The sequence below is a fragment of the Haemaphysalis longicornis genome, unplaced genomic scaffold (genome assembly GCF_048455015.1).
Source record: "Haemaphysalis longicornis isolate Haplotype H1 unplaced genomic scaffold, Haemaphysalis longicornis Haplotype H1 scaffold_9, whole genome shotgun sequence".
NCBI classification, from domain to species: Eukaryota; Metazoa; Arthropoda; class Arachnida; order Ixodida; family Ixodidae; genus Haemaphysalis; species Haemaphysalis longicornis.
The window spans coordinates 140,568,675-140,587,267 of record NW_027526460.1 but is presented as its reverse complement, the minus strand read 5'-3'; the positions used below and the strand labels follow the sequence as shown (position 1 = coordinate 140,587,267).

The window sequence follows — 18,593 nt, the reverse complement described above, 5'->3', positions numbered from 1 at the left end:
GACGCGTATTGTAACCTTACTGGAAGCTTCCTTCGTTGTTCACAGGCGAGACAGCTGAATCAGATTTGGGAGCAGTTTCTGGAGCAGTGAAATCTAGATTTTGGAGCAGAAGAACCTTGATTTGGAGCAGAAGAACGACATTTATTATGTCACCTTGGGAGTCTAAAAAAAAATCAAATTTTTGGCAACTCGGCGGGAAGTGCACTATTTTATCAGTTTTGAACGTACATAACAATGAAACAGCCTTTCAATAAAGTTTCTTCTATCAGGGTATCACAAGGTACGAACTGCACTACCTTTTTACAAGCCATTTATAAATTCCTATGCTCAATGCACAGATAGTGTGGAGTTCTGTTGAAAACTTTGAATTGAAAAACTAAGCAATCGTAAGGCATTTTTATTATCATTTGAATGCCGAAAGTACTATTTTTGCAATCCAAGACTTGGCTTTACGCACAACTATAGAGCCACGGCAAAAGCTGCGCAAAGCAAGGTGACAGTCATCACACACCACCAGCCCTCCCATTTCAATCCCCAAGGTGCACGTTCACTACGATCGTAATTTGAGTAACGTTAGTATGTTCAGCCACCTGCCTTTTGGCATTAAATGTCGCTTCAGACAGATGAACCATTATGACAAGCGCGCAATAATAGCCCATCCCGCTATCGGACCCTGCTTGAACATTTTGCGGCGATGTAGCCTGCAGTGTCGAACGTCCCATTTCAGCCGCTCGCAAGCTCACTGTCAAAGGCAGCAATAACTTGGTGTCTTATAACACCGCACTGAGCCTGAAATTTCACTTCACGCACGCACCGCACCTCATCCTCATGGCCGAAACACGGCGAATTCGCGGGCATCACGTTGTTTTTGATGAACTCCCGTCTTTCGGGTCACGCAACCTTCCGCAACAGATGGAATGACTAAATGTAAACCCAGCCACCCCCATCACAAAGGCCCCAGTAGAAATCGGCGAAGAGCACTCTGCCTGAACAATGAGCAACTGTTTCCCCAACAGCCATGTTTTCCAATCTACACCACACCAAGATGGCAGCGCCCAGTAATATCATTCTGGAAATACGGAGCTCCCATAATTGCCGTTTTTTCATCAACTTGCAGAAATAGTTTGTCACCTCAAAACACATAAGTGTTTTTTCTAGAGGACTTTGCAATGGTTTTCGATGGGAAAACTTTAAAAACTCACAGAATATAACATGTGCAACCCAACATTTGCGACTTTCAAAAAAACTATCTTGAGGACAATTTTATGCGGGTTTTTTTATTGAATGATGAATCAATTGAACTTTTAAAAACAGCATCAGCTTGGTGATGCAGGAAAGGTATGCCATCAGTAAGCATTTTTCCCCAATGAAACTGACGGGAGTGTTCAACTGCTTGGCTCTCAGACTGTTTTGGAGCAGTTTGGCGCAGTTTTTGCAATTTTCTAGCTTTTGGAGCAGCCTAGCGCAGAAAAATTTGCATCAAAACCGCGCAATATGCGCAGCTGTCTCACCCCTGCGCATGGGAACACTGACAACTCTCTAAATCCACTCTCAAACACTCCATGCCGTTATCATCTATGTTAGAACACCCTCGTTTGGAGCCACAACGAAGCTGCTTTAGGAGCACGCACATGACATCCTCCAGAATGACTGGTCTGCACTGTCTTCGCGTTTTGTCAGCTTTGCTGCGCAGTATCATCATACCAAGAAGTGCTGCAAGGAATTTCAAACTTCGAATGCCTCTCCAAACGATGACTTCTTTTCACTAACCTCCACTGATCAAATGACATCCGCGGTCATTGCTAAATCTAAATTTTTGTTTTTTCGCAACCACAGCTCCGAAGACAAGCCGGACTCCCTGCGCCGGCTTTTCCTTTCCCCCTTTGCCTTTCATGCCCTATCACTCCCTGCATTCTTGCTGCCATGCAGCTATCACTACTCCAGTGATGTGATTGGGTCGAGTAATTTAGGAGCAGCTTTTGGAGCAGCCAAAAGTAGGTTTTGGAGCAGCCAGAACGAGCATTAAGATTTGAGAAATATTGCTAGAAGGGGAGCAAAACAACCGAGAGGAGCCCCAAAAGCAGCATCCTGGTCACACAGAAATGTTTAAACAAGTAAAATGCCTTCGGTACAGACTAGTTTCTGCTGCACAGATGTCTTTTAGCAGTGACTATGAAATGCCTCAAGACAAGCACCGAAAGAGTTCGTGCGACTGTGTACATGCATTCACTGCATGAGCCAACAGATGATGAAAGAACTTGAAATTTTATTTAAAAAATGACTATCGGTATAGCATTCCAATCGGTAGGCTACAGAATGTTTCGTAAAACCATAACGAACAGAACACAGTGACACGCGACAGAATGTACAGAGTGCATTTTATGTAAAAGCTTCTAGCGCCCAGCCTAAATGTCTGTTTCTCTCCGGGTTCCCAAGACGAAAACGCATGCTACATGTCCTCTCCGACTTCTACACTCGCTTTCCAATTTGCAGGGGACTAGGTTTGCAACAACGGCAACTCTCTGGCTTTTTTGAGTGCTAAGACTGTCTTCATGAAGCACCCACCCAGCTTGTGAAAGAGGGTCACCTATGATGATCATTGAGTAGGTGGACCAACGGCTAACTCATTTGAAATGAAGACAAAAAAATCAGGGAAAACGTCAGCCACATTCTTCACGAAGAGTAGCTTTGCAAATAAAGTTTTATCATAAATTGCTTTCCTGATGCGCTCCTGGGGCGGTATTCTCGAGTTTTGTCCCTTTTGTGTCCCTTTCAAAAGTGTCCCTTTTGGCGAGCCCTGATTGGCTAAAAGCAAACAACCGGAAGTGACGTAACGCAAGTGCAACAAACCTACTGCCAACGCCCACTGCTTAACCGGAAGTACGTCGTGATGAAAGGGACTCAAAAGGGACGTTTTCAAAAGAGACAGTCACGGGAATACCGCACCTGTAGTGTTCCTCCTGAATGACATGTTGAGTCAGGCAAGATCACTTTCTTCGAAGCTCAAAACTGTTCAATGAACCAGCTTACAGCCGGTCCCAAATTAAGCCATCTTGAATTTTCCCCTTTTCCGCTAGCTACCCTTACAATGCCCTCTCCATCTCAACCGCTCGGAGTTAGTCCCGTGAACTCCTGCCAAGCTTTCATCATCATCATCATCATCATCTCCACCATCATCACCACCAGCCTATCTACGCCCACTGCAGGGCAAAGGCCTCTCCCATTAATCTCCAATTATCCCGGTCCTGTGCTAACTCGCCAAGCTTTACTGCAAAGCAGATAGCAAAGCGTGAACCCCATGGCGCGTTTTTGCACACGATTCGTGCGTGTCGGCGTTGCGAGCGCAATATTTTCACGCCCGCATCGACGATATTGCACCCGCGGCACCTTCTACCTCGGTCAGAAACTGACGCGCGACGCGCGTGACAGCGGGAGGAGCTTCCCGACTTGCCCCCATGGGGAGGCGCGTGCCTCATGGCGGAAGTTTCGAAGCTTGAACAGCCAGCTGGCTCAGACAGAGATGTTTAGGCTTACTACCCCGGCAGATATTCCATGGGCACTTTCACTAGCGGCGCGGATGATGGTTTATAGTACCGTTTTCGCCCCCATTATAAGCTCATTTACAGCACAAGCAACTTTGTGTGTGCCTTGAGCAGCATTTTAGAGAGCCGTTGGACGCAGTCGCTCGAGATCCCCACACCACTTCGCGGCCGAAGCGGCCGCCATGTTGCCGCCGCTGGCCGCGCCACGCTCAGCGTCCGGGTGTTCCGCGGAAGCGTCAGCACGACTGTGGCGTGTGCGGCGTGTTTTCGCGAGCAGAAAACACTCCAAGATTCCCTCCTCTTCAATGCTCGTGGCGTTAAGAGCATGCCACATCGAGGAAGCCCAGCGAAATGAAGCTTCGGCGCAAGTTTGGCGCAGATTGCTTGAAATCAGAGTCCTTGTAGCAGGATGTAGCAGGGTTTACCTCTCGGCGCATTTAGGCGCAATTGGCGCAGCTATCCCATCACTGCTACTCTAGCACAGCGAGCAGGTTGAGCAGGCATGGAGTAGGTGTCCGAGGCCCTCTAAGCAATGTGATGTGTGAGAAGTAGGGCTGTGCGAATATTCGAAATTTCGAATACGAATCCAATATTTTTCTTATTCGAAAGTTATTCGATTTGAAAAATCTATATTCGAAAATTCTCGAATATTCGGACCAGGCCAAATATTTGGTAAGATTGTCGGATATTCGAACAAGACACGGAATATTTGCGTTAATTACAGTAGAACCCCGCTGTTACGTTCCCGGGTGCTGCATTTTCCTGGCTGTTACGTTGTTCTTGGCCGGTCCCGGCATACCTCCCATTGAATCCAATGTATGGAGAACCCCGCCGTTATGCCGCAAGTGTAGGACCGTTCCCGCGTGTTACGTTGCGAATTGGCGGTCGGAGCTGCCCATGGAGAGCGGCCATGTTGGCTTTTTCCGCTGCTTGGCCTGGCTTGGCTATAGGCTTAGCCGCAAATGTCGCCGGGGGCTTGTTTTCGGTTGTCACCTGCCTGTTTTCTTGGCTTAGACTCATTGTCATCGTCATTGTTGTCATCATCATCGTCAATCGCCATCGCCATCGCCAACCAGTGCAACTCGTGTGCTTTTTGCGAACTTCTCGCATTTGTTTTTCTTTGTGTACCTGTCGCGCCGGCCGTGGAAGCGTGCGTCTGCCAAGTGCTTCCTTTTACTCGTTTAACACAGGATGGCATCAAGAAAGCGGAAAGCGCTTTTGCTTCAAGAGAAGTTGGACATTATCCGTGTCGTGAAAGAAAACCCTACGCGGAAAAGGGTAGACATAGCGAAGGAGCCAGGACTGACACCCTCCACATTGAATTCCATTGTAGCAAAGAGAGGCGAAATTGAAGAGAACACCCGATGTAAAGTGCAAGCTTTAAATGCAAGTCTTCGATGTAAAGTGCAAGCAAGCCCGGAGTTCAGAGTACACTCATCTTGATGAGGCCGTATTCACTTGGTTTAAGCAAGCCATGGCAGGAGCAGTAAACTTCGACGGCACCATCCTGCGAGAAACGGCTTTGGAGATCGCCGACAAGCTCGGCATAGATGGTTTTACTGCATCTAACGGCTGGATCAACCGTTTCAAAAATGGGCACGGCATAACTTACCGTACTGTGAACGGCGAGGCTGCAAGCGTCGACATAGCAACCATCGACACCTGGAAAAATCACGTGGCGTCTCTGATTGAAGGTTATGAACCAAGGGATGTGTTCAACGCCGACGAAGTGGGGCTTTTTTTCAGGGTACAGCCGGCCAAAACACTGAGCCTTAAGGGCGAGGCTTGCCACGGCGGAAAGTGCAGTAAAGATAGACTGACAGTTTTGCTGTGCTGCAACTCGGTTGGTTCCGAGATGATGAAACCGTGGGTCATTGGAAAGTTCAAAAACTCGCGCTGTTTGAAGAACATCCGCCACCTGCCCTGCCATTATAGAAATACTAATATCAAGGCATGAATGACATGCTCGCTTTTTCAAGAGTTCTTGAGCTACATGGACTCAAAGATGGGCTGTCGAAACAGGAAAGTCATTCTCTTCCTCGATAACTGCTCAGCGCATCCCAAGGAGACAACGTCATTGCGCAACGTCAAGGTTGTGTTTCTTCCGGCAAATACCACTTGTCATCTTCAGACCTTGGACGCCGGAATAATTAAGAACGTTAAACACTTCTACCGGAAGTGTATTGTGAAGCGATCTTTGGCGAGCGTGGAGCGTGGGCAGCAGCCGACTGGTGTCACAATTTTGGATGCTATGCATTATTGAGCATCGGCACGGAGCGCTGTTACCGCCGTCACTGTTAAAAACTGTTTCACGAAGTGTTTCGGAGTGCGCAGTGGTGATGCAGCAGAAGCTGGTGAAGTGTGTGCCTTCACGGACTGCGACGAACTGAACTCCGCCATGGAGACTGTTGGCGCTAACGGAATCGCGTACAGTGATTACGCTAGTGTGGATGACGCAGTTGTTACCGCCGCAATGTTGTCCATCGACGACATCGTGGCAGAGTGTGCCGGTGCGTGCTCCAGTGACGACGAAGTGGAGGAGGAGCAGCCGCCAGAGCCGGAGCCAACCTCGTCATCGGCCGTAGCGACACTGGATTTATTAAGAAGGTACGCGCGGAGTGACGATGCCGAGACCCACATGGCGCTGCAGGTGCTTGAGAAGCGCCTTGTGCTGCTCGGACGTGACAAAATGCGCCAAGCAACGCTGCACGATTTTTTCGAGCGCAGGTAATGAAATAAAATTCTGCACACGCTTATTTCTTTCATTTTCCCGTTTCTCGGCTCTTGCGTTTCCTGGTTGTTACGTTTTTTTTCTGCGGTCCCGTGAAAAACGTATCAGCAGGGTTCTACTGTATCAAGGAAAAAGGATGAAACACCGATGTGTATTTTTTCACCCCAGACGAATACCCATACTGCAGGCAAGACATTACATATTACAGCAACGCCGAGGCGCATGCACACACTAGGACAGAAACAAAAAAAAAGAAAAAATGATGCGACCGTGAGGGAATATCTTTTCCGTGGCTGGGTCGGTTATCTGCAAGACGCACGGGTGCCATGCGCTGATATGACAGGCTCCGCGAAGCCTGTATCCTGCCTTACTGCCCGCCGAAGTAAGAAGCACAGCCCCATCGTGCTGCCGCTGTTGCCGCGCTGCCAGCGCAGCTGCGCCGTCTGCTCCGCGACAGACTCGCGCTCAACAGTTTTTACTGTTTTGCAGCAGTATTTATTTCTGCGACTCTTGTACAGCGATATACCGAAATTTCGCGTTCTATAAAAATACCTAATATAATAAACTTATCTTGACTGTTACCTGGAATACTTTTAAATATAGAGAAAAATTGCTGCGAGCAGACCCTCAGAACATAGCGTGATAGCATCGCCATCGGCATCGACAAAATGGTCGCCGACGTGTTTTTATAATTCTTTGTGCGACGTTCTCTTTTCGTACGATTCCGACACTACGAGCGAAGCAAACGAAAACCGAGAATGTCGTCGACCTCGGATGACGAGCCACCTTGCAAGCGGGACAAGAAAGCCGGACGCAGTACCCTTTGGCAGCACTACACAAAACTCTCGTCGTCGACAACGCGGTGCAACTCGTGTGAACGTGTACTTCAGACGCCGACGGGGACAACGACCACACTCCAAAATCACTTAAAGCAGCATCCGTCATTAATGGCAACATACAAAAAAGACGCCGCAAACATGCCTTCGAAGAGTCAACCAACTCTACTTGCTGCGATTCAAGGAAAGCAGCCCGTGTCTCAGAAGCAGGAGAGCGCGCTCAACCAGAAAGTTGCAGAGATGGTCGCTTTGGACCTTCAACTGTACAGCTTTGTTGAAGACCGTGGCTTTAAAGCCCTTATGAGTGAAGCTGTACCGGGCTACAATCTGCCATCTCGAACGACATTGTCGCGCGTGCTGATCCCGCGCCTGTATGACGACACGAGGGCTAAAGTGAGGGCCGAGCTGCGAAAAACATTTGAAGACAGCACAACAACCCTCGCTTTTACGAGCGATATCTGGACGTCGCGTGCCAACGAGAGCTTCATAAGCCTCACGTGTCATTTTCTGACTGTGAGGTTTGAAATGAAGCGGTTTACGTTGAACACGCGACATATGCCTGAAAGCCACACGGCTTTGAACATTGCTGCTTCGTTGGAGCAGCTATGCGCCGAATGGGAAATACCGACCGACTGCGTGAAGTACGTGGTAACGGACAACGGCCGCAATATCCGAGCAGCTGCCAGGACCCTGCCATGGCGACAGCGAGCTCGTTTCGCGCACACTCTGCAACTGGCAATCAGTGATGCTAAGTCAACGACTCCGGCGATCAACAAGCTTTGCAAGAAGGCGAGGGGGATTGTGGGGCACTATAAGCATAGCCCTGTTGCGCAAAAAAGGCTGCACGACGTGCAGAGGCAGCTAAATAAGAACGTACTCCATGTTGTGCAGGATGCCGAGACAAGGTGGAACAGCCAATACCTGATGTTCTCCAGGCTCCTCGAACTGAAAGAGGCCATAACTCTCGAGCTTGCCACTTCAGACACACACATGGATGGCTTTAATTCTTCGGAGTGGAGAGACGTGGCAGAGTATGTGGAGGCACTGAAGCCTTTATTTGATGCCACTGTCATCTCAAGTGTGGAAAAGTACCCCTCACTTTCATGCCAAATTCCAATTATTTTTGGAATGCTACATTGTCTGAAAGGCGGCAGAGGCAATACAGAATTTACTAGCAACCTTGCAAAAAGCCTCAAGACTCGCTTTGCAAGCTACGAGTTTGATGAAGTGGCCAGCCTGGCCATGTTTCTTGACCCACGCTTTAAGGCCACTGTTCATCAAGCATCTCACCAGATGATTTGGCTGAAAGATCTTATGTCAAGGCAGCTCCAGTCAGCTGACATGGAACACGGTACGGACACTGCCGTGCCAGCAACAACTTCACGTCCTCTGGTGGCATCCAGTGTATGGAACACTTTTGACCACCTTGTGATGAACAAGGAGAAGACACAGACTGAGTCCACCCCTGAGAGAGAAATAATGGAATATGCGGAACAGCCTCTTTTGGATAGGGGAAATGATCCTTGTGAATGGTGGCGGTCCATAGGCCACTTGAAGTATCCGTACGTGAGCACACTCGCCTAGAAGTACTTGGCCATCCCTGCCACCTCAGTTCCCAGTGAAAGAGCCTTTTCCACGGGTGGAAATGTCACACCACATAGGGAGCGCCTCCTTTCTGAGCACGTGGAATAGTTAATTTTTCTGCACGATAATCTGTGAAGAGTGCACTACAACCTGTCGAGTGCAGCTTGAAAATCTGTGAAGAGTGCACTACAACCTGTTGAGTGCAGCTTGAAAGAGTTCTTGTAAAGGTGTAATAAAAACTATCGTTACCTCTTGTTTTGTGTTTTTTTTTAAAGCTACACAATATTCGATTCGATATTCGAAGACACTTTTCTGCCTTATTCGTATTCGATTCGTATTCGAAAATTTCAATATTCACACACCTCTAGTGAGAAGACATCAACATCGCCTCAACTCCATCAGGACAAGCACACTTACAGGGGCATTTAGCACTGCATCCAATATATCAAATGTGCCAGTGAACGGGCGTTCGACACGTGTACAAAAGCACTATACAGTGTAGACCATTTATAACGTAACCGCTTATAGTGCGGGACCGGATATAACGCGGGTTTTTGTGACCACCGGTTTGCCTCCCATAGAACTCAATGCATAAGCATACCGCTTAAGATGCGGTTGGCCGAAGCACAATACCGTTTATAGTGCGGTTTTTCGGCGGGTATGCTCATCGACCTGCGCTGCTGGGGCATCGTTTTAGGGTAGCAAAAGAAAAAAAGAAATGATGAAATCAGCCATCTGACGCAGCGCGCACCCCTTGCTCTCCTCTAACTTCGACACAGAAGCAAAAAATGGGCACCCTTTAGTTCGCGCGTACGTGATAACCACAGCTGTCCTTGCTTGATGCACCTCGGAAGATAGCGACCGACTCCCCGTCCGTGCGTGGCAAGTTGTTTCTATTAATCGTGAACCGCATGGCCCGCACATCGGCGTTGCGCGTGCATTTTTTTCATGCTCGCGTCTACGATTCCGCGCTCACGGTGGCTTCTTCGCGTGACAGTGGGAGGAGCCTGATGACTTGCACCAATGGAAAGACACGCACCTAATGGCGGGAGATTCGAAGCGCCCCGAGCCGGCTAGCCGCGCCAGAGGTGTTTAGGCTAAAGTCCCTTGATCATATGAGGGGACTTTAGTTTAGGCTCACCATGGCGGTATTTTTTGATGGGCGCTTTCACAAGCAGCGTGGATGGCAGTTTATATTTCACTTTGCGGTCACGTTATCAGCTCTTTTCTTGCATGAGCATCTTCGCTTGCACCTCGTGCGGCATTTCAGCGAGCAGTTAGAAAGTTGTTGCTGGAGCTGCCTGCACCGCTTCACAGCCAGTGCCGACGCCATGTTGCCGCCTCTTACTGCGCCGCACACATGACGCCAGTTGTATCCGCACCGGCGTTGCCGCGCCGGCGGCGTGCGCTGCACGTTTTCGCGAGAAATCGCTCCATGCGGTTCACGCTTTAGAACATTGTGCACATAAGCCACCGCTCTTTCTGAACAAGCGAGCCGCGCGAACGTTTCCACCACCAGTACGTTGCGCTGATAAGCAGCCGCCTTCGGCATCGTGAACACAAGGTGGGGTAAAAAAAAAAAAAAAAATCCCGCTGGCCTTTCTTATCATGTCCTGCGGCATCTTCATAGACGCAAAAAGCGCAGCCATGGTCTTTCAAAACACAAACACAACGGAAGTTAAAGCCGCACTCGCCGTTTGTAAGACCGCACTTTTGCAATGTGAAACCCTGCAGCAGCGGCTGATGTTAAAAATAATACGAAATAAAGACCCTGCCTTCGTTTTTAGGTGCTGTGCGTTTGGGTGATAAAAAATTTAGGATGACTTGAGAGGTAGGTGGCGATTTGGTTGAATTCACGCACGTTCTGGTTATAGTGCGGTACCGCTTATAGTGCGGATTTTTGCGACTCCCGCGACATACGTTATAAGCGGTCTACACTGTACTTTCATGCAGGATTTCCAAGGGATGTTTATGTTCGATACATGCAATAATCCAATATATTTGGGTTTGATATATTGTTCGCCTGTGTAGCCGCTATCAAGACTGTGCACAAGGTGGTCAGTATACTGGAGCAATTGCAGTGGAACCCCACTGATAGGTCCCCCGGACTTACGACGACCTGCATCTTATGATGAATCACCACAGACCCAGTAAACTTCCCACAGAAACAATGCATTTTTTAAAAACCCTGATTACACAACGACTGGATGCACGCAGTCCACTCCTTACGATGGACCTTGGCGGAGATAAACTTGCGTTTTCTCCATCTTTTAACCACTTCACCTCCTCATCTCGACCTTACTTTATTTTTACCCCCATTCAACGCTTCTTGATGGGCAAAGGTCCGCAGGCGGGCCAGACTACTTGCTGAACCGACAAAATCAAGCAGCCGAACGCCTTCAACAGCCAAAGGCAGCAGCAGAACGCAGGAGCAGAACGCCAACGGGACAACCACGAATTTGAAGCTCCTATAGAGCCGACGAACGCAACAACACATACGACACAACCTTAAGGCAATGGCTGAACACCCGTTTTTCTTGCCCGCTCCATCCAAGTTCTTTTCACAACACTCTCTCCCACCTCTCTCTGCTCTCTGCTTATCACTTGTCTTCCAAAGCCGCATTGTCTCCCCGCTCCTTTCTTTGCCACCTTTGTTCCACAGCTGTCTTGTACTACCGTTTGTTTCACTTGGCTGTGGCAGTTTCACACTCTCTTCTTTTCTCCTCTTAATTTGCTCAAACACTTCGGCTTCATCTCACGCACACGAGACGCAGGGCTGGCAGGCTATAAATAGCAACAGACGGCACGGAGGTCACGTAGCACGCGGTGCGTGGCTGGCAGGCTAGCGCAGACGCCACGGAGGAGAGGGGGGCACAAAATAGGCGTTTCGATTTTAGAAACTACCGTATTCACTCGAATCTAACGCGCACCTTTTTTCCGGAAAAATAGGTCCCAAATCGCATGCACATTACAGTCGAGTACGACTCAAAACTGCGCGCGTATCACCATTAATGTTTCAAGATGGCCGCTTTATTGCTGAACGCGTAGGCAGCGCTTCATAGTCGCCGCATGTTTGCCTTTGTTTTCTGCGTAGTCGTTTTTGCATTCCTCTTTTCTTTCCGCCATGGAATTTCAAGACACGGCGGGTTAACCCCGATGCTGCGTTTAAGAAGGAAGTGATGTTGTGCGTGGAAAGCGATGGAAATTAGGCCGCGTCACGTGCGTTTCGTGTTCCGCAGACTTGCGTGCAGGACTGGCGCAAACGGGAAGAGAAAATTTTCGCAAGTAAGGCGACACGGAGAGCCTTCAGTGGACCAAGGAGGGGGCGATATCCCCAAATAGAAGATCCGCTGGTGGAGTACGTGCACAGCAGCGAGCGGCTCAGAGACCCGTAACAACAGAGCTGCCGGGGCGGCGTTGCCCCAGACCGTCTTCATGGTGACTGTCTTGCAAGCAATAACTGGCACATTTTCATTTGTGCCACCTTTGGAATAAACCTTGCTTGTTCCCAGTGAGAAAAAGATGCATTCTTGTATAAAATAATGAAAGTCTAGTGGGCGTTACAATCGAGGGAATAGCGTTTTTTTCTTCTTCAGACCGTGAAAAACGGATGCGCATCACAATCGAGGGCGCGTTAGATTCGAGTAAATACGATACGTTTCAGTTAAGGGGGGACACGGGTCTTTGGGACGAAAAAATCGCGAAAAAGTCGATTTTTTGAAAACAAGATTTTCGAATTCCGCAACTATTATTCTCTCTATGTGCGAAGTTTTGTGTCTCGTGAACCAGTATTTAAAACGTTATATTGATTTATAACGCGCGTGGGAGCTGAATTTTTGCTGAAGCCGATGCAAAAACGGCCCTACTTTCGCGTTGTGCGGCGGTCGTACCGTATGCCTGATCGCGGCAACCTCGGTATCGTTTGAAAGAGCGGCTTTTCTTCTTTTTTTTCGCGCCACAACTGCCCCCGTGCAGACATTGTCCGAATAGCAAAACGGCGCCAAAAACCCCCGCAACTAGCGATCCCATTCGCCGAGAGAAGGCACGTGACCAAATCTCGTCTCCTGATTGGCAGAGCCTGGTTTGCATCGTCTGCTCTGGTAGTGCGAGCGCATCCGAGGCGGCTCCATCTTGCTTATCGTGTTCGCACCACAAGCAAAGAGCCATGCCGAAGGCCCAGCTAAAGTTTGCTACGAGGCACAAGTTTGGGAAAAAAGCGAAGCGGTTCTTGTACAACTTCCACAAGAGTCCTGCAGTAGCGGAGGAAAGCGCCGGGCCTGACGCGCTACCCGCGCCGAGCTGCGCGGAAGCCACCGCCGACGACGTAGGCCTAACGGCCCCACCAGTCAGCGGAAATGCTTTGGAAAGCGGCCGTATGAGACGCGACACAGTGATGCTGCAACCTGAAGATTTGCTGCAGAGAGAGGTGGTTGCACACGAACAGTTGAAAGCGCTTTCTTCAACTCCTGCAACTGAGCGGAAATCCAACTTGTTCACGAGCGCCGACGACACTCCTCCCGGCCCACCTGACGAGAGCAGCTTCGTGATTGCGAGTTTGGACTGCGTCAACATGTTGCTGTCGGCTGTAAAGTGCAGCGTTTGCGGTGACAGCGTGACATTTAGAACCGGCGAGCGGGCGTACGGCCTTTCCGTAAAGATGGTTATCGCGTGTGCGACCTGCGGTGATGTTGCCTCGGAGTGGAGCTCTCCCCGCGTGAACAGCGATAAGAAAGTTAATCCGTTTATCGTGAACGTTCTCGCCGCGTGAGCGATGCAGGCTACAGGAAATCGCCAAACCGCGCTGAACGATGTGTTTGCTACAATGAACATTTCTCACCGCGGGCTGCACACCAAAACGTGGCAAGGCTACGTGAAGGAGAAGCTTGCGCCCGCTGCGACTCGCGCTGCCGACAACGTGATGGCCGAAAGTGCGCATTCAGTGAGAAAGCTCTACGACGATCTGCAACTGGACAACCCCGGTAACATTTGAGTTACGTACGACGGGTCGTGGATGACGCGAGGCCACTCGTCTCACATCGGCGTCGTTATCGAACTCTTTACGGGATTAGTTCTAGACTTCGTCGTGCTGAGCAACTTTTGTGCTGGGTGCGAGCGCGGGCCAAAGGTAGGCGACCCAGCTTACCAAGCTTGGAAGGACAATCACGTCTGTCAAAAAAACACTGAAAAGAAGGCTGGTGAGATGGAGGTGGAGGCCGGTCTCATCCTCTTTGAGAGGTCACTGCAGCTGCACAAACTAAGGTACACCACAATTCTGTCAGACGGCGACAGCCGCACCTACTTGGCGTTGGTGGATGCCAAGGTGTATGGTTTTATTCCAATCAAGAAGGAAGACTGTGTCAAGCATGTGAAGAAGAGGATGGGCACCACCCTGCGTAACCTGCTTGCAAGAGGCTCGGTGGCAAGGGTCGGCTAACTGGCGACCTTGTCACTAAGCTCAGTTCTTATTATGGCTGGGCATTGAAATCGCACAGTGGCGACGTCAGGGCCATGCACAAAGCGGTGATGGCCACCTACCACCACATCACTTCAAACGACACCGTGTCCAACCACAGCCTCTGCCCACCAGGCCCGGACTCGTGGTGCCGGCAGAACGCTGCCAAGGCGAAGGGGGAGCCCACTCCAAAACACAGATACAACCTGCCACCTCACGTGTGCGAGGCTCTTCTACCTGTGTACAAGCGTCTTTCGGACGAAAAGCTCCTGCAGCGCTGCCTGCAAGGCAAAACGCAGAACTCCAATGAGTCCCTCCACTCCATGATATGGGCCCTGGCACCCAAGGAGAAGCACGCGTCGCTGTTCACTGTGCAAGCTGCTGTGGCTGAGGCGGTGCTGAAGTTTAACGCAGGCAACGAAAGAGCCTCGGCTTCCATTCTCAAGCAACTTGACCTGAACCCTGGGCTTGCCAGCACGAAGCGTATGGCAGAAAAAGACCGCCGTCGAGGATCCGCCTCTGCACGCAAGCACAAGTCAGCTGATGGCATGCAGCGAGCTTTCAAGAAGCGCCACTCCGGTGCCTCCAGTTAAACAGATTATGTGCCTGGTGGCTACTGACTCCATACCAGTGTAAATACACTGCAATTTTGTTGTTGTTCTCACTGAAAACGAGTCTGCTGTTTCTTTCTTCATTTTCTCAAAACACTAATTTTGGCCTGTCTGCAAACTTGCGGAAGAGCTATCTCAGCTCTCAGGGCACACAAAACTATAATTTTTGTTGTGCCATGGAGCAGAATGTGCAAAGCACACAATGGTAGGAACAGAATTTTTATTATATGCGTCGAAAATTTTTTATTTCGCTCTGAACCAGACCTCATGGTGCCAAGTTTTGAACAACAAACTTTAAACTGCCATAAAATCACTACTTGTGGCCTTATCAAAAAAGTACTCCTAACATTGTGTTCCTTGTGCTTTCTAGTACATTTTGGTGTGAAGAAAACAACTTTCAGTTAGTTAGGCTTTTTTCTACTAATTACGCAAGAAATCACTAATTAATGTTAATTATATTAAAAACTAATTGGCACAGAAACAAAATAAGTGCAGATTTGAGATCAGCACAGCAAACTACATCAGGGAGTCAAGTGTCATTGCAGTTGGTAAAAAAACAAGGAAGATAGGTTTAAGACCAGTGTCCCCCCTTAAAAGTTAGCAAATATCACGAGAACATGCTAAATATAGTAGTTTAAATCAGTTCTTTTCCCACCTGTCATGTGAGGCTGTCTACTAGGCTGGCATTTACTCATACCCCTAACATACGACACCCCGTCCATACGACGCTTTCACGTGGTTCCTTGAAACTCGTATTATTAGGTCTTCACTGTACCACGTACCGTGCACCACCTCTTGCTTAATTCTAAGGGCTCCTGAATGGCCAGGAACCTACCAACACTGGCCACGAGTGCAATCGACGAGCGCTGCAAAGAGCCACTGCCCTCTCACCACTATCACTTTGCGCTGTCTTCCTACTCACGGCAGAGGTGGCAAACACAAAAAGCTGCTCACAGAACCATCCTGTAATCAGTCTTCTGCTTTGCAAACCTGCCGTTTCAGTCAGACACCTCTACAACAGGCTCCATGGAAGGCTGACACACTGGTGATGAGACAGAATTGCACTGGGCCCATGACACGAGTGGTTACCACCACCCCTTGCTGTTCAGAGAAGTGCAACAGTCTTCAGGCGCACAGTTCCACGAGCAGAGTGACGAGGCGTCACCAGCCCTTCCTTCAAAAGGAAGCGGCCCCGCGAGGAACCGACAGCGGAGAAGAGCAGCTAACTCATAAAACAGCGCTAGAAACAGGACTACAGAAAGGGCACACAGACAGGGCGCTGTGTGCCCTTGTCTGTGTGCCCTTCTGTAGTCCTGTTTCTAGCGCTGTTTTATAAGTTAGTTATGTACCAACTGGCCCGCCTTCAATCTGTGACGAGCAGCTAGTTTGCGCTGCGGGGAATTTCGAGGGAAGCCCCAACTCACCGTCTTTGGCCTGAGCCTGGTGTGTGGACTCCTTGCCACTGAGGACGGCTCCGGCCGGCGAAGCCTCGTGGACTAGTCGCAGCACCCGTTTCTGCAAAGGGGGCAGCATGAAAAGAGAGAGAGAAACGTTTATTAGGTCCCCGTTGCCCGCACGTCCCTGTCCCTGTTGTCCGCACGTCTCAAGAGGGCCCGACCCGACCCCGAGTGCCTTTCAAACCAGGAAGCATGTGATCACGCTTTAACTTCTCCCACACACTGGTGGAAATGAACAAAATGAAGTAGTCGAGTCATCCACCAGGCACTGCAGGTCTGAATTTCACCCAGACTGCCAAGATTCAGTGCTACTGGGACTTCAAGGCCCAAGCCAGTGAAGCAGCAAAACTGCCTCAACTGAGCTCAAACTATTTTTAGAGTGATTCGTAGGGCCGTTTCCTTCTTTCTCTTTCGCTATTTTGTTTTTACTATGCACCCTTGTTCAGTTTGTGCACCGATTTGAAACATGCCATTACTTTTAGCGAAAATTAATGAGCCCCAAAGACAGCCATTTTTGAAGGCCCCAATCTCAATAGCTCCTTTCACTACAAAATGTTGACACACACTGTTGTAGCCTGACAGTGCAAATTTGTAGGCTTTGTTATCACGTCATTGACCCATGACGTAAGGTTTTCCTTTCCCCGAGCTGCCACAACCAAAAGGCCAGGATCTCAAAATGAAGTGTTCAGTATTATAATTCGCGCACGTTGTTACCACCTGGCCGCCATTGGCGCTCACACTGGCATACGCTAGATATCACATATGAATAGAGAGCCAAAACAATGTGGGACAAAATGATGGAACAATTTTCTGAATTTACTGCTATTACACAGTGCTAACCTGACAGCGACCTTCAGAACACACGGATTACAATCGTAGCAACGCGGGCCGACCCACTGCGGCATGCTTGTCAGCGCTATGATCTTCCATTCCTTACTTCACCACTCTCACCAACATGTCCACCACCTGCAGTTTACTTTTTCGTGCAGCTTAACCTTTTTTTCTTCTTCTAATTCGCACTGCTGCGAATGCAAGAAAAGCCTAGTCTTTGGGAAGCTTCAAACAACCACACCTACTACTTAAATCGCTGGGCGCACTAGGCCTACTTTCCCCTCAGTGGGTTCCTCACCAATATTGTCAGGTTACGCCCCGTGCAAAGTACTTTCGCGCTGTTTCATACTAAAGCAAGCGTTCCTGTTATCACAAATTACCACTAGTTTTGCTGCTGCACAAAGCTCCCACAAAGGCACTGCTGGCATCTGTTCATCCTCTTGTGCTTTGTTATGAGGGCACCACAGACTACTTGTGCCGCACCGCCAATCAGGTCTTGCTTCACATGTGTGGAATAGCCGATCCCACTGTGTGCTCCGACATTTTTTTTCACTCCTGTTTCACACTTAATCCATCAGGGTTCGTACAGGCTTCAAAAGCAAAAATTCAAGGGTTTTTAAGAACTTTCAAGGACCAGAAAACACATTTTCAAGGTCCCCATCTAACATTTTATCTGGGATTATTTATAACCTTCCCAACGCAATGCAAAAGTTTTTTATTGCACAATACCTAAGTACATTAGTGCACATTTAGATAGGTGCTAACGGGTTCCTAAATGCTCCCCCAGCTTTATTTTTTTTATTTCATGGTTGGTATTTACAGGTTTTTCTTTTTTCTTGTGTTTTTCTGAGGCTGTTTGATTTCAAAACTTCGTTCATGTTGCCTGCATATCCTGTTTTGTCAGCAAGAGCATCAGCTGGAGCAAGTGTTGCTTCAAGGCAGGATGAACTATGTGCACGTCCACCATTTGCACGTAAAAGCAAACGTAGATGGAGCGTATGAGGCACAGACTAGATGGAAGATGCAAGATAGAGAACAGAAGCTGGCTTTCACTGGATTGTACCATGATATGGATTGGATTGACAAGTGTCTGCTCCCAATGTTGCCTTGTAATAATGAAAATCCACCAAACTTGTAATTTCACGCAATACAGTGAAACTTGATTGTTACAATGTTTCTTTACATTTGTTAACACCTAAAATCCATGACAAATACTTTAAATTCTTGTGAAAAGGCAGGGCCATTGATTCTCTCCGGAAAAATCAAGGGTATTCAAGGACCATTTAAAAATTCTAGGACTTTCCAGGCCTTGAAATTGACACTTCTAAATTCAAGGGTTCTCAAGGTTTTCAAGGACCTGTGTGAACCCTGCAAATGAACAAAATGAACAAACTGAAACAGCAAACTGAAAGCGAAAAAATGTGCGCTTTTCGGTGACACAAAAATAGTCACAATTGTACATGTTGAACGAGAGCTACGTCGCCGAAGAACTTGGATTTATTCTACAAATTTCCGACTCAAATACGCACTTGTAAGCCTGGAAACTTGG

At 48.7% G+C, this 18,593-nt stretch overlaps 1 protein-coding gene and 1 pseudogene across 1 annotated transcript in view; one reads left to right on the top strand and one right to left on the bottom strand.

Annotated features, from left to right (window-relative positions):
- Nucleotides 1-18,593, bottom strand: part of LOC144152275 (uncharacterized) — a 68,291-nt gene that overhangs the window by 22,438 nt on the left and 27,260 nt on the right. Inside the window, exon 8 of the mRNA XM_077683511.1 lies at nucleotides 16,181-16,271. Coding sequence (XP_077539637.1) covers nucleotides 16,181-16,271 — 91 coding nt within the window. The remainder of the gene's footprint in view (nucleotides 1-16,180; nucleotides 16,272-18,593) is intronic.
- On the top strand, nucleotides 13,746-14,738 carry LOC144152418 (uncharacterized; annotated as a pseudogene).